Source organism: Scyliorhinus torazame, chromosome 9 (genome assembly GCF_047496885.1).
Source record: "Scyliorhinus torazame isolate Kashiwa2021f chromosome 9, sScyTor2.1, whole genome shotgun sequence".
Lineage (NCBI taxonomy): Eukaryota > Metazoa > Chordata > Chondrichthyes > Carcharhiniformes > Scyliorhinidae > Scyliorhinus > Scyliorhinus torazame.
This window is the reverse complement of record NC_092715.1, coordinates 129,232,840-129,247,243: the sequence shown is the minus strand read 5'-3', so window position 1 is coordinate 129,247,243 and position 14,404 is coordinate 129,232,840. Positions and strand designations below refer to the sequence as shown.

Genomic DNA, 14,404 nt, shown 5'->3' with positions numbered 1-14,404 from the left:
CCATCTGCATATTAATGAGCGATCCCCGGGAACAATTGAAACATTTAAGGTGAATAAGGCCAAGCCAGACTCCTCGACGCCAGCAGGAGCCAAGACAAAGGAAGGCCAACGGACACTCAGGGACCGCCCAGCGATCAGGGAACAGCTCCAGTATTGGAGAAATCAATCCAAGTGATCAGAACGTAGTCCAATCACTTGGAACCAGATACGGGGTCCACCCCGAATGGCGCAAAGCCCCTGGGGACTATAAAGTAGAGTCCCCAAGTTCAATTTGTTCTTCTTGGCAGGGTCACTCAGCAGCTCGAACCAACCCTTGACAGTGACCTGCCTAGCTGTCGCATCAACCAAGTAAGTCTCCAGTCAACACACGCTACGAGATAGGCGCTCCTAGCTACCAGTCCATACCAGCTTTTGAATCCTGCAGACTCAGGATCGAACGAAAGGCCATTTGTTCCCCTGACCTGGTGGGCCAGTCCCAAAGCTAAGTATAGGCCTTTTAGTGTTAGAGATAGTCTAGTAAGTAGAGTTTTATAAATGTGTTTTGATTTGAATCTTACTAATTGGTGTGTCGAGTTATTGATCAGTACTTGAAACTCGTGGCGGTATCATAAAGATACCTGGCTACTCTAGAGCAAAGGTTATAGAAACAGAGCACATTAAGTAAAGACACAACAGGCAACAAATTAAGAGCCAACCAAAGTTAGCAACATCTGCCATTACCAAATTCTGATCTCTTAATATGTCACTATCAGCACCTCAGTCATTATCAGTACCATTTACATTCTCCACACCTTTGTCAATGTTCACCTGTAGCTGGCCCTGATCCAGCCCCACTGCTCCACGACCACTCCCATCCTACCAACAGTACAAGTCTCCTATTTTCAGTTCTATCCAGCTTTGAGTCATCCAGATTCGAAACGTTAGCTCCCTTCCCTCCACAGGTGCTGTCAGACCTGCCCAGACTGTCCAGCATTTTGTTTTTGTTTCAGATTCCAGCATCCACAATAATTTATTTTTATATTATAGATAATTACAAAGTTGCAGAGTCTCTTTAACATCTTCCCCTCCCTCGCTGCATACTTTGAAACTCAAATGACTGCACTCTTTGGAAACGCAATGTTAAATTAAGTGAAATATCAGAGGGTCTATCTGATGCATTAGCTTTTGCAGGGTGCTTGTACTCAAAGTAAATATTAAAGTCCAAATGTCATTTCTGACAATTAGTACGCCGTCGACAGAATGTTTGGAAGTAAATAAAAGTCACATTTTAAACCACAGCGACGGCAGATGTGTAACAGCTCCGCCCGATTAAAAACACTATTTCCACGATGTTATATTCCAAAGAATGCACTCATTAGGTCGAAGTGCAATAACACCAACAACATTTGCAAAGCCCCAGCTTGCAGCACGAGGCGATCCCCGGCCTCCGAACATGATATTCATCCCCGACCGGAGCAGCGCTGAGCTGCTGCATAATGAACACAGAGAGGGGAAAGCACCGCGCCGGTCACCAACCTCCTCCGGCCCCTGTCACCACGGCCACTTTGCCATCGAAGCGAAGAGGAAGCACAGCTCCCGAGGCCGACATGTCTCCGCCGTCACAGAGAGCCGAGAACGCAGGCGCGGTACCCTCCGCACGGCACCCTGGGACATGTAGTCCTCAACACAATTTGAGAGCGATGCACTCAACAGGTCAGAGAGCATCTGTGCAGAGAGAAGCAGCCTCAGATCACACAGCATCTGTGCAGAGAGAGAATCAGAGAGAGTCTCAGACCACACAGCATCTGTGCAGAGAAAGAATCAGAGAATGTCTCGGGCCACACAGCATCTGTGCAGAGAGAGAATCAGAGAGAGTCTCAGACCACACAGCATCTGTGGAGACAGAATCAGAGAGAGTCTCAGACCACACAGCATCTGTGCAGAGAAAGAATCAGAGAATGTCTCGGGCCACACAGCATCTGTGCAGAGAGAGAATCAGAGAGAGTCTCAGACCACACAGCATCTGTGCAGAGAAGCAGTCTCAGACCACACATCATCTGTGCAGAGAGAGAATCAGAGAATGTCTCGGGCCACACAGCATCTGTGGAGACAGAATCAGAGAGAGTCTCAGACCACACAGCATCTGTGCAGAGAGAGAATCAGAGAGAGTCTCAGACCACACAGCATCTGTGGAGACAGAATCAGAGAGAGTCTCAGACCACACAGCATCTGTGCAGAGAAAGAATCAGAGAATGTCTCGGGCCACACAGCATCTGTGCAGACAGAGAATCAGAGAGAGTCTCAGACCACACAGCATCTGTGCAGAGAAGCAGTCTCAGACCACACATCATCTGTGCAGAGAGAGAATCAGAGAATGTCTCGGGCCACACAGCATCTGTGTAGACAGAATCAGAGAGAGTCTCAGACCACACAGCATCTGTGCAGAGAGAATCAGAGAACGTCTCGGGCCACACAGCATCTGTGTAGACAGAATCAGAGAGAGTCTCAGACCACACAGCATCTGTGCAGAGAAGCAGTCTCAGATCACACATCATCTGTGCAGATAGAAGCAGTCTCAGATCACACATCATCTGTGCAGAGAGAGAATCAGAGAGAGTCTCACACCACACAGCATTGTAAAATTGAGGGCACTGCCGTTTCTGTCAGCCATTGGCTAGGTAGTGCATGACACGCTGCAAGAAGAGGTCTTTGGCTGTCTCCTCGTGGATACGAACCACCTTCTCATCAGACGCCGGGAGGGTGCTAGCACACAGCTGCATCTGTGATTCAATCTGCCGGATGATTTCCAGCGGTTCACTAGGCCATGTGATGGAGCGGGACAATGCATCAGCGATGATGAGCTCCTTGCCAGGCGTGTACACTAAGTCAAAGTCGGACCTTCTGAGTTTGAGGAGGATGTGCTGCAACCGAGGCGTCATGTCGTTCAGGTCCTTGTGGATAATGTGGACCAGAGGCCGATGATCCATCTCGACAGCAGGCCGTAGACATAGTTATGAAACTTGAGAATGCCAGTGAGAAGACCCAGGCATTCCTTCTCTATTTGCGCATACCTTGTTTCGGTGGGCATCATGGCCCTCGATGCGTAGGCTACCGGTGCCCAGGATGAAGTGCCATCGCGTTGAAGCAGCACCGCCATCCTGGGTCGCATCTGTCGAGATCTTCGTTTCCCTGTCGGGGTCGGAAAATGGCAAGACGGGTGCAGTGGTGAGCTTGGCTTTCAGCTCCAACCACTCTGCCTGATGTACTGCCTTCCACTCAAAGACAGTGGACTTTTTTACCAGATTTCGTAGGGCCGTGGTGTGTGAGGCCAGGTTTGGGATGAACTTGCCCAGAAAATTGACCATGCCCAGGAAGCGCAGCACAGCCTTCTTGTCTTCAGGGACCTTCAGGGCTTCGATGGCCTTGACCTTGTCTGTGTCCGGGCGCATGCCCTGCTGAGAGATCTGGTCACCTAGAAACTTGAGTGTCGACAAACCAAAGCAACATTTGGACCTGTTCAGCTTCAGGCCAATGGCATGGACACGGCAGAATACCTGCTGGAGACGGAAATATGCTCTTCACTTGTGTGTAAGTGGACCATATGATGAGGCCGTCCACTTACACACAAACCCCTTCAATGCCCTCCATCATCTGCTCCATGATGCGATGGAAGATCTCCGATGCCGAGACAATGCCAAATGGCATGCGATTATAGCAGGACCTGCCAAACGGTGTGTTGAAGGTGCAGAGCCTTCTGCTGGGCTCATCCAGCTAGATTTGCCAAAATCCATGTGATGCATCTAATGGTGAAAAAACGTGCGTGTGCCATCTCACTGGTGAGTTCCTCCCGCTTCGGGATGAGGTAGTGTTCACGCATTACATTCTTATTGAGAGTATAGTGGCATCAATGCAGATGTGCAGGTCTCCCGAAGGCATACCATCGAGCTGACCCAGTCAGTCGGTCCGGTTACCTTGGAAATGATGCCCTGTTGCTGAAGATCCTTGAGCTGTGCCTTCAGGCGCTCCCTCAGCGGAGCCGGATCCTGGCGTGGTGTGTAGACCACTGGCTTGGCATCAGGTCGTAGCAGAATCTTGTATCGATATGGCAGCGGCCCATCCTGTCGAACACATCTGGATACTGAGCGAGGATGTCGTCAATGCCGACCTGAAGATCCACATTGGGGGATATCATTGTGTAAACCCACTGCACGAGGTTCAGCTGCTTACAGGCCTGCACGCCAAGTAGGGATGCTCTGTCTGGCTTGACACTTTCAAAACGTAACCGTGCATGGATGCTCTGGTTGGATACGAGTAGATGGCAGGATCGCAGTGCCGTGATGGCATTTCTATTGTAGTCCAGGAGCCTGCAGGCTGCTGGAAGGACCTTGGGGGGCTTCTTGATGCTTTTGAAATCTGCCTGTGAGAGGAGGTTGGAGAAGCACCTGTGTCCAGCTTAAACTGGATGGAGCAGTGGTTGACCTGCATCACCGCACGCCATTCGTCCGCAGAATCCACAACGAGGATGGATCGAAGTTGTGATGAGTTGGATGTGGCATATTCACATTTGGTAATGATGCCCACACAGTAGGCGGAGGCCAGGCATTCTTCCCCTGCATCCGTTGTGCTGCCAGGATCAGAATCCTGTAATTGTTGTTGCACACTCTGAATGCGCCATCGGCGGAATTGGGAGTGCTGGCCCATGACTGGTGGTGCAGAGCTGCACAAGGCTGCATTGTGTCCAGGCTTCCCGCAGTTTAAACATCGCCTGCCTCTTGCAGGGCAGTGTTTCTTTAAGTGGACATTGCCGCAGTTTGAGCACGTCATGACGTTGGCGCCCTGACGCTCCGTGCGTCGTCGCACATGCGCAGTGCGGGTGTCGGCCGTTCCGTTATCCCGTTCGCATCGCGCATGCGTGGGGCTCTGGGAAAAGGGCGTGAAATGGCCGCTTTCATCAATGCTGAGGTGCTGCATCCGGGAGATGGCCTGCGCACTCTCGGCCTCGTGGGAGGCAAGTTTCTCATTTTCAGACGATTTGTACTGGGCATAGCGATTTTTGGCGTGCTCATGCACTGTGCATGTTTCAATCGTGACTGGCAGGGTCATATGCTTGATTTTCAGTAGCCGCTCAGAGGATCAGAGTGAACTCGAAAAACGATTTGGTCTCTGATCATGGAGTCAGAAATATCACCAAAGTTGCAGGACAGCACTAGCAGGCAGAGGTTAGTTAAGAAGGAGTTGAAAGATTCATCTTTACCTTGTAGACGCTGTTTGAATATGTAGCGCTCGAAGATTTCATTGGTGTCCACTTCACAGTGACTGTCAAACTTGTCCAGGATGGTCTGAAACTTTGTCTTGTCCTGGCCTTCGGTGAAGTGAAAAGAATTGAAGAGTTTGATTGCTTGATCACCTGCTGTTGATAGGAGAAGCGCGATCTTCCTTGCATCAGACGCACCCACAAGGTCTGAAGCTTCGATGTACAGCAGAAGCTTTTGCTTGAATATCCGCCAGTTGGCACTGAGATTGCCGGAGGGCCTGAGCTGGTGAGGAGCCTGAATCTTCTCCATGGTGCCGGGATACATTCGCTGGTCGTCACGGAACGGACTGAGATAAATCACCTAGATTAAGCAGTCTCCTGGTAGCATGTCGTGTTATGTACTCTGGGATAACACAGGCTGCAACTGGATGCAGCTTTAACCAAAAGATATTCCAGACCTTGAAGTTAGTTCAACCTGATTTATTGAACCAATAGCACAGTTAGCACAGTTCTCTATGAGTTCGACTCTCTGCTAACCTAACTTTGGTTACTCTGTCTGACTGAATCAGACTAGCTCTTAGCTACGCTGGAGGTGTGATCCTGTAAATACACCCTGACTCACTCTGTAGATGTTCATCAGTGGAAAGATGCGGAGTGTGAGTGCCTCGTGCCTTTTATAGTGAGATACCACCCCTGAGTGTCCTGCCTGCTCATTGGTCATGTCCTGTTCTCTGTGTTCATTAGCTGCCTGTCTGTATATCATTATCTGCATGTCTGCATATCATGACAAGGACTATACAAATCTGTACATATATTTTCACATTAAACATATGTCCACGATTTCCGGTGGCGGCCATGGAGGAGTAGGTCGCACATTCGATAGCTCCCGCCTGAAACGGACTTTGGGACCTTTTTGCCCGGATTTTTGTGGACTTTATGAAATAAATCGGTGGAGTGAGCAATAGTAAGGAGGATTTCCCCCCCGATGTATGGATAGCTGGACCAGAAGTGGCCGTGTGAAACAAATTAGTCCCGATAGAGGGAAGCGAGGGGAGCTGGCAGTGCGGCGAAGCATTACAGACGGCAAGGACCAGAGCGGCGCCTCACTGGCCGAAGGAGCAGCAGATGGAGTTCTTCAAGACTTGTTTTGCCGAGCTGAAAAGGGATACGCTTGACCCGATGAAAGCACCGATCGACCAAATGGTCGCGACTCAGGCGGCCCAGGGGAAAGCGATTCAGGAGATCGTGTTAAAACTCTCCAACCAAGAGGACGAGATAACTGTACTGGAGCACAAGGTGGAGGTGCTAGTTGACCGCCACAGGAAGATGCAGGAGGAGCTGGAGAGCAGGACCAGGAGGCAGAATTTAAGAATCGTTAGCCTTCCTGAAGGTATTGAGGGACCAGATGCGGGAGCATATGTGTCGGGTATGCTGGAGTCGTTGATGGGAGCGGGGGCTTTCTCTCGACCCCTGGAGCTGGATGAAGCGCACAGAGCCCTCGCAAGGAAGCCCAAGGCGAATGACCCGCCGAGGGCCATGGTGGTTCATTTTCACCGTTTTTTAGACAAGGAGCGAGTCTTGCGATGGGCCAAGAAGGAACGGAGCAGCAAGTGGGAGAATAGCGAGGTGCGCATCTATCAGGACCTGGAAGTGGAGCTGGCCAAGAGACGTGCGGGGTTCAACCGGGCAAAGGCGACCCTCTTTAAGAAGGGGGTGAAGTTTGGGGTGTTAAACCCAGCGAGATTGTGGGTAACGCATGAAGATCGGCACTATTATTTTGAGTCGCCGGACGATGTCTGGACATTTATTAAAGAGAAGAAGTTGGACTCGAGTTAAAAGATACTTAAGCTTCGAGGATGGGATGTGCCGATGGTTTGTAATTGTGTTCTGTTTTAAACAAGATTGTATTTTGTTTTGGGCGAGAGAGTGGGCTGGAGGGATGGTTGGAGGGCACTTTGTTTAGCAGGGAGTTGATACGGGGGGGGGGGGGGGGAGGGGGGGCCCTGAAGTTAGCATTTTCCTTTGGGAGACTGGGTTTTGTTTTAAGTGAGTGTGTCTGTTCTGCTTTATGGTTATGTTAATGTCTTCATGAGAGCTGATGTTTACTTACTGGGGAATGTGATTCTGTAAATAGGTTTTTTCTATGTGGGGAGAGGGGTCCGAACAATAAGATGATAGTCTGATCGGCACCAGGGGCAGGTTTATTGGGGTCAGCATGGATTAGCTAACTCTCGGAAGCGTGGTGGGGGGTGAGTGAGTGATGAGTTGGTGTTTGACTTTGGAGATTAGGTTTCTGGGGCTATGATGGGTGGGAGGTCGGGGCGACTGCTGTTTAAGGGGGTGCTTGGGGAAGCGGGAGGCGCGGTCTCGGGGCTGGCCTAAAAAGGGTGATGGCTAGTCGGCAGGGGGGGATGGGAGGGTGGTAGCCCCACGACCAGGCTGATCAGGGCTGGACTTGAAGACTAGGGGGGAGCAATTTTGATCAGTAAGCGAGTGGCATTTGAGGCTGGGAGAATAGTGGCTGATAAAGGGGGTAGGTATATGATGGTGAGTGGGAAGCTGGACGGGGTGGTGCTCGTGAATGTCTATGCCCCGAACTGGGAAAACGTGGATTTTATGAAGCGCGTGTTAGGTAAAATCCCGGACTTTGAGTCACACAACTTGATCATGGGCGGGGGGGGGTACTTCAATACGGTTATTGAACCTGAATTGGACCACTCAAAATCCAGGACAAAGAAGAGGCCGACGACGGCAAAGGAGTTGAAGGGCTTTACGGAGCAGATGGGGGCGTAGACCCCTGGAGGTTTACACGGCCGAGGGTAAAGGAGTTTTCCTTTTTCTCCCACGTTTATTCCCGTACTGACTTTTTTGTTCTGGCCAGGGCGTTGATCCCGAAGGTGGCAGGGACGGAATTCTCGGCGATTACATTCTTGGACCATGCCCCGCACTGGGTGGATTTGCGGCTTAGGCAGGAGAGAGGGCAGCATCCGCTGTGGAGACTGGATGTGGGGTTGTTAGCGGATTAGCTGGTTTGCGGGCGGGTAAATAAGAGTATCCAGGACTACCTGGAAACAAACGACACGGGAGCGGTATCAGCAGCGACGGTCTGGGAAGCCCTGAAGGCAGTTGTTCGAGGGGAACTAATATCGATCGAGTCTCATAGAGAAAAGAGGGAAAGGGTGGAGAGGGAGAAATTGGTGGAGGAGATACTTTGGGTGGATAGGAAGTATGCGGAGGTCCCGGACGCGGGACTCCTGAGGGAGTGGCGCAAGCTACAGACGGAGTTTGAATTGTTGACCACAGGGAAAGCGGTAAACAGTTGAGGAAGGCTAAGGGGGTGGTGTATCAGTAAGGGGAGAAGGCGAGCAGGATGCTGACGTACCAGCTTAGGAACAGAGAGGTGGCCAGGGAGATTGGTGGAGTAAAGAATAAGGAGGGCAACTTGGTCTCAGACCAAAGGCCAACACCCCATAGGCCTTCTTCACCACCCTATCAACCTGGGTGGCAACTTTCAGGGATCTATGTACATGGACACCTAGATCCCTCTGCTCATCCACACTTTCAAGAACTTTTCCATTAGCCAAATATTCCACATTCCTGTTATTCCTTCCAAAGTGAATCACCTCACACTTCTCTACATTAAACTCCATTTGCCACCTCTCAGCCCAGCTCTGCAGCTTATCTATATCCCTCTGTAACCTGCTACTTCCTTCCACACTATCGACAACACCACCGACTTTAGTATCGTCTGCAAATTTACTCACCCACCCTTCTGCGCCTTCCTCTAGGTCATTGATAAAAATGACAAACAGCAACGGCCCCAGAACAGATCCTTGTGGTACTCCACTTGTGACTGAACTCCATTCTGAACATTTCCCATCAACCACCATCCTCTGTCTTCTTTCAGCTAGCCAATTTCTGACCCACATCTCTAAATCACCCTCAATCCCCAGCCTCCGTATTTTCTGCAATGCCCTACCGTGGGGAACCTTATCAAACGCTTTGCTGAAATCCATATACACCACATCAACTGCTCTACCCTCGTCTACCTGTCAGTCACCTTCTCAAAGAACTCGATAAGGTTTGTGAGGCATGACCTACCCTTCACAAAGCCATGCTGACTATCCCTGATCATATTATTCCTATCTAGATGATTATAAATCTTGTCTCTTATAATCCCCTCCAAGACTTAACCCACTACAGACGTGAGGCTCACCGGTCTATAGTTGCCGGGGTTGTCTCTGCTCTCCTTTTTGAACAAAGGGACCACATTTGCTATCCTCCAGTCCTCTGGCACTATTCGTGTAGCCAATGATGACATAAAAATCAAAGCCAATGGTCCAGCAAACTCTTCCCTGGCCTCCCAGAGAATCCTAGGATAAATCCCATCTGGTCCCGGGGACTTATCTATTTTCAGCCTGTCCAGAATTGCCAACACCTCTTCCCTACGTACCTCAATGCCATCTAATCTATTTACCTGGAGCTCAGCATTCTCCTCCACAACATTATCTTTTTCCTGAGTGAATACTGACGAAAAATATTCATTTAGTATCTCGCCTATCTCTTCAGACTCGACACACAACTTCCCATCCCTGTCCTTGACTGGTCCTACTCTTTCCCTAGTCATTCGCTTATTCCTGACATACCTATAGAAAGCTTTTGGGTTTTCCTTGATCCTTCCTGCCAAATACTTCTCATGTCCCCTCCTTGCTCGTCTTACCTCTCTCTTTAGATCCTTCCTCGCTACCTTGTAACTATCCATCGCCCCAACTGAAACTTCACACCTCATCTTCACATAGGCCTCCTTCTTCCTCTTAACAAGAGATTCCACTTCTTTGGTAAACCACGGTTCCCTCGCTCGGCACCTTCCTCCCTGCCTGACCGGTACATACTTATCAAGAACACGCAGTAGCTGATCCTTGAACAAGCTCCACTTATCCAGTGTGTCCAACACTTGCAGCCTACTTCTCCACCTTATCCCCCCCAAGTCACGTCTAATGGCATCATAATTTCCCTTCCCCCAGCTATAACTCTTGCCCTGCGGTGTATACTTATCCCTTTCCATCCTTAACGTAAACGTCACCGAATTGTGGTCACTGTCCCCAAAGTGCTCACCTACCTCCAAATCCAACACCTGGCCTGGTTCATTACCCAAAACCAAATCCAATGTGGCCTCGCCTCTTGTTGGCCTGTCAACAAACTGTGTCAGGAAACCCTCCTGCACACACTGTACAAAAAACGACCCATCTAATGTACTCGAACTATATCTTTTCCAGTCAATATTTGGAAAGTTAAAGTCTCCCATAATAACTACCCTGTTACTTTCGCTCTTATCCAGGATCATTCTCGGATCCTTTCCTCTACATCCCTAGAACTATTTGGAGGCCTATAGAAGACTCCCAACAGTGTGACCTCTACTTTCATGTTTCTAACCTCAGTCCATACTACCTCGGAAGATAAGTCCCCATCTAGCATCCTCTCCGCCACCGTAATACTGCTCTTGACTAGCAGCGCCACACCTCCCCCTCTTTTGCCTCCTTCTCTGAGCTTACTAAAACACCTAAACCCCGGAACCTGCAACATCCATTCCTGTCCCTGCTCTATCCATGTCTCCGAAATGGCCACAACATCGAAGTCCCAGGTACCAACCCATGCTGCCAGTTCCCCTACCTTATTTCGTATACTCCTGGCATTGAAGTAGACACACTTCAAACCACCTACCTGAACACTGGCCCCCTCCTGCGACATCAAATCTGAGCTCCTGACCTCTATACTCTCATTCTCCCTTACCCTAAAACTACAATCCAGGTTCCCATGCCCCTGCTGCATTAGTTTAAACCCCCCCAAAGAGCACTAACAAATCTACCCCCCAGGATATTTGTGCCCCGCAGGTTCAGATGTAGACCATCCTGTCTGTAGAGGTCCCACCTTCCCCAGAAAGAGCCCCAGTTATCCAGAAATCTGAATCCCTCCCGCCTGCACCATCCCTGTAGCCACGTGTTTAATTGCTCTCTCTCCCTATTCCTCATCTCACTATCACATGGCACGGGCAACAACCCAGAGATAACAACTCTGTTTGTTCTAGTTCTGAGCTTCCACCCTAGCTCCCTGAAAGCCTGCCTGACATCCTTATCCCCTTTCCTACCTATGTCGTTAGTGCCAATGTGGACCACGACATGGGGCTGCTCCCCCTCCCCCTTAAGGACCCGGAAAACACGATCCGAGACATCACGTACCCTTGCACCTGGGAGGCAACATACCAAACGTGAGTCTCTCACGCTCCCACAAAATCTCCTATCTGTGCCCCTGACTATCGAGTCCCCAATTACTAATGCTCTGCTCCTCTCCCCCCTTCCCTTCTGAGCAACAGGGACAGACTCCGTGCCAGAGGCCCGTACCCCATGGCTTACCCCTGGTAAGTCGTCCCCCCCACAAGTATCCAAAGCGGTATACTTGTTTCTCAGGGGAAGGACCGCAGGGGATCCCTGCACTGACTGTTTTTTCCCAGTCCCTCTTACAGTTACCCATCTATCTCCAATCTTTGGTGTAACTAATTCCCTGAAGCTGCTATCTATGACCCCCCTCTGCCTCCCGAATGATCCAAAGTTCTTCCAACTCCAGCTCCAGTTCCCTAACTCGGTCTTGGAGGAGCTGGAGATGGCAGCACTTCCTGCAGGTAAAATCAGCAGGGACACTAACGGCATCCCTCACCTCAAACATCCTGCAGGAGGAACATTGCACTCCCTTCCCTGCCATCCCTCTAACTTTCTACCAAGATCTGGCTAACAACTAAATTAAATTTTTTATATAAAAAAAAATATTAATAACAATAATAAAATATGGTACTTACCTCACACCAATGGGTTTTATTATTAGGTTAGAGGAGGAGGGCGGGTGGGAGACACTACAGGTGTAGTGTCTCGGGTTTCCTCTCCACCAGAATTTATTGGTGAGGGTCTTCCCAGAAGTCCGCGGGTCGACTTCCTGTGTTCCCACCTTAAACACTAAAATTAAAAAAAAAAAATTTAAAAGAGAAACTTACCTCCCAGAAATCACTTCCGCACTGCCCCCGCTGAAATGGACTAGCCTGCTCCGCTCCTGCTGAAATCGACTTGTCCTGCAAGGTAAGTAAGTTAATCTGTACTTACCTCACCCCAGGCAGCGACCTTTTAAACAGTCCCCTCTGCCTCGCAGCTCCCGCGCTTTTTCAAATTCCCGCGCTGTTTCTAAGGTCCCAGCTCTCACTCCCGAACTCAACAGCTGACCTGCAAGGTAAGTAAGTTAATCAGTACTTTGTCAGAAGGGTGTGGGGTGAGCTGGTCTGAGCTAATGCAAAGGGGATGCCGGGGGGTGGGGGGTGGGGTGGGGTGGGGGGCAGGGGTGATGGGCGGACACTGTGGGTGGGCTTGGCTCAGGGTCCACAGTTCAGCCAGCGCTCACCATTCTGGTGTCCCATTTCCACCCCCCCCCCCCTCACCATCTCCACCTCCGCCACTCCAGGGATCCGATGGGACCGTGTGATGGAATGGCCAGCTCGCATGCAGGGATCTCTCTGGTGTACGGTGGAAAGTGCTACCGTGGGCAGGAGTCTTTTTTAAAATAAATTTTGAATACCCAATTCATTTTTTCCAATTAAGGGGCAATTTAGCGTGGCCAATCCACCTACCCCGCACATCTTTGGGTTGTAGCGGCGAAACCCACGCAAACACGGGGAGAATGTGCAAACTCTGCATGGAAAGTGACCCAGAGCCGGGATCGAACCTGGGACCTCGACGCCGTGAGACTGCAGGGCCAATCCACTGCGCCACCATGGTGCCCCCGAGTCAGACATTGTCAAACGATGTAGAGCACCAGAGTTCATCGTATTGTCATCATCCCCCATCCTATGGACCATACCCGCTGTCACTGCCAACCTAGGGCCCACATCCCGAAAGACAAGAGGTATGTATCATGGGGGGGTTGAAGGTGCCGGGGTGCTCGGGGCAGGGGTGGGTGGGTTTGGGGGTGGGATGCGGTGTCCGTGCCTCTGGACAGTCACCCACCCCCGAACTGGAGAACCTGGAGGCGATCAGAGCGCACCGTACATGTCGGCCCTGGCGCACACATAATGGGGCCTCCTGTGCCTGCCCGGGCCCCATGTCCTGCCCATCCCCCACAACCTTTACATTGGATGAAGCCTGGCGTTCATCCTCTTCCTCCAGCACATCACCCCTCTGCTACATGATGTTGTGGAGGACACAGCCAGCAGCCATGATGCGGGCAACCCTCCCAGCACCATATGGAGGACCACTCCAGAGCGGTCCAGGCACCTGAACCGCATCTTCAGGGTACCAATACATCAATCACGCCCCTGGTCGCATTATTGGCGTCATTGTAGCGGGTCTCTGCGCCGGTCGGTGGCCTCTGGATAGGAGTCATCTGCCACAGCCGCAGTGAATAAACCCTGTCACTCAGGAGCCAGCCTCCCAGTCGGGGCTGTGCTTCGAATAGGCCAGGAAGTGTTGAGTGTGCCAGGATGAAGGTGTCGTGCACACTGTCCAGGCATCGGATGCAGTCGTGCATGATGTGCAGCTCCTGGTCACACACCAAGTGCATGTACATCGAGCGGAACCCCTTTCGGTTTGTGAAGATCGGCCTGTCACCTGCAGTTGCTCGTAGGGCGACATGTATCCCGTCAATCACCCTCTGGACCCGGAGCATCTCACCGAACCCCGCTGCACGGGCATCCTGGGTGGACACAATCCACGTTGAAATGGATGTACAGTGCCCACTGAGCATATAGGGCCTCCATGATGGCGCATTTGCACCTGTGCACCGAGCTCTGTGAGATCATGACAGGAGCCCACTCAGCACTTGGAAGGACTCTGTGGCGTAAAGGTTCAGGGTGACCATCACCTTGATGGTGGGGAAGGGGGTGTCCTCCCCTCGGCGCCAAGTGCACCATGATCTGGCAGATATGTCACCCTCTCCTGCTGCTCAGCCTGAGTCTTCAACTGCATTATCCGGGCCAGCAGGTCCTCGAATGGCAGGTCCGACATGTTAGCATGGCATGTACCCTCATGCCCAATCAAGTCCGCATCTTGTCTTGCAGTTTTAGATGTTGTTCCACCTCAAGAGTTCTTATCACCGTAGATAATGAATCTTTGAATCGGCCCAACAGAATTACTTCTC

At 50.9% G+C, this 14,404-nt stretch overlaps 1 protein-coding gene across 1 annotated transcript in view; it reads right to left on the bottom strand.

Moving 5' to 3' along the window:
- The window catches only part of hsd17b4 (hydroxysteroid (17-beta) dehydrogenase 4), a 208,396-nt gene extending 206,766 nt beyond the window's left edge, over positions 1-1,630 (bottom strand). The window contains exon 1 of the mRNA XM_072516520.1: positions 1,516-1,630. Within this exon, the coding sequence (XP_072372621.1) occupies positions 1,516-1,588 (73 nt within the window). The 5' untranslated portion in view covers positions 1,589-1,630. The remainder of the gene's footprint in view (positions 1-1,515) is intronic.
- Between the last annotated feature and the right edge of the window lie 12,774 nt (positions 1,631-14,404).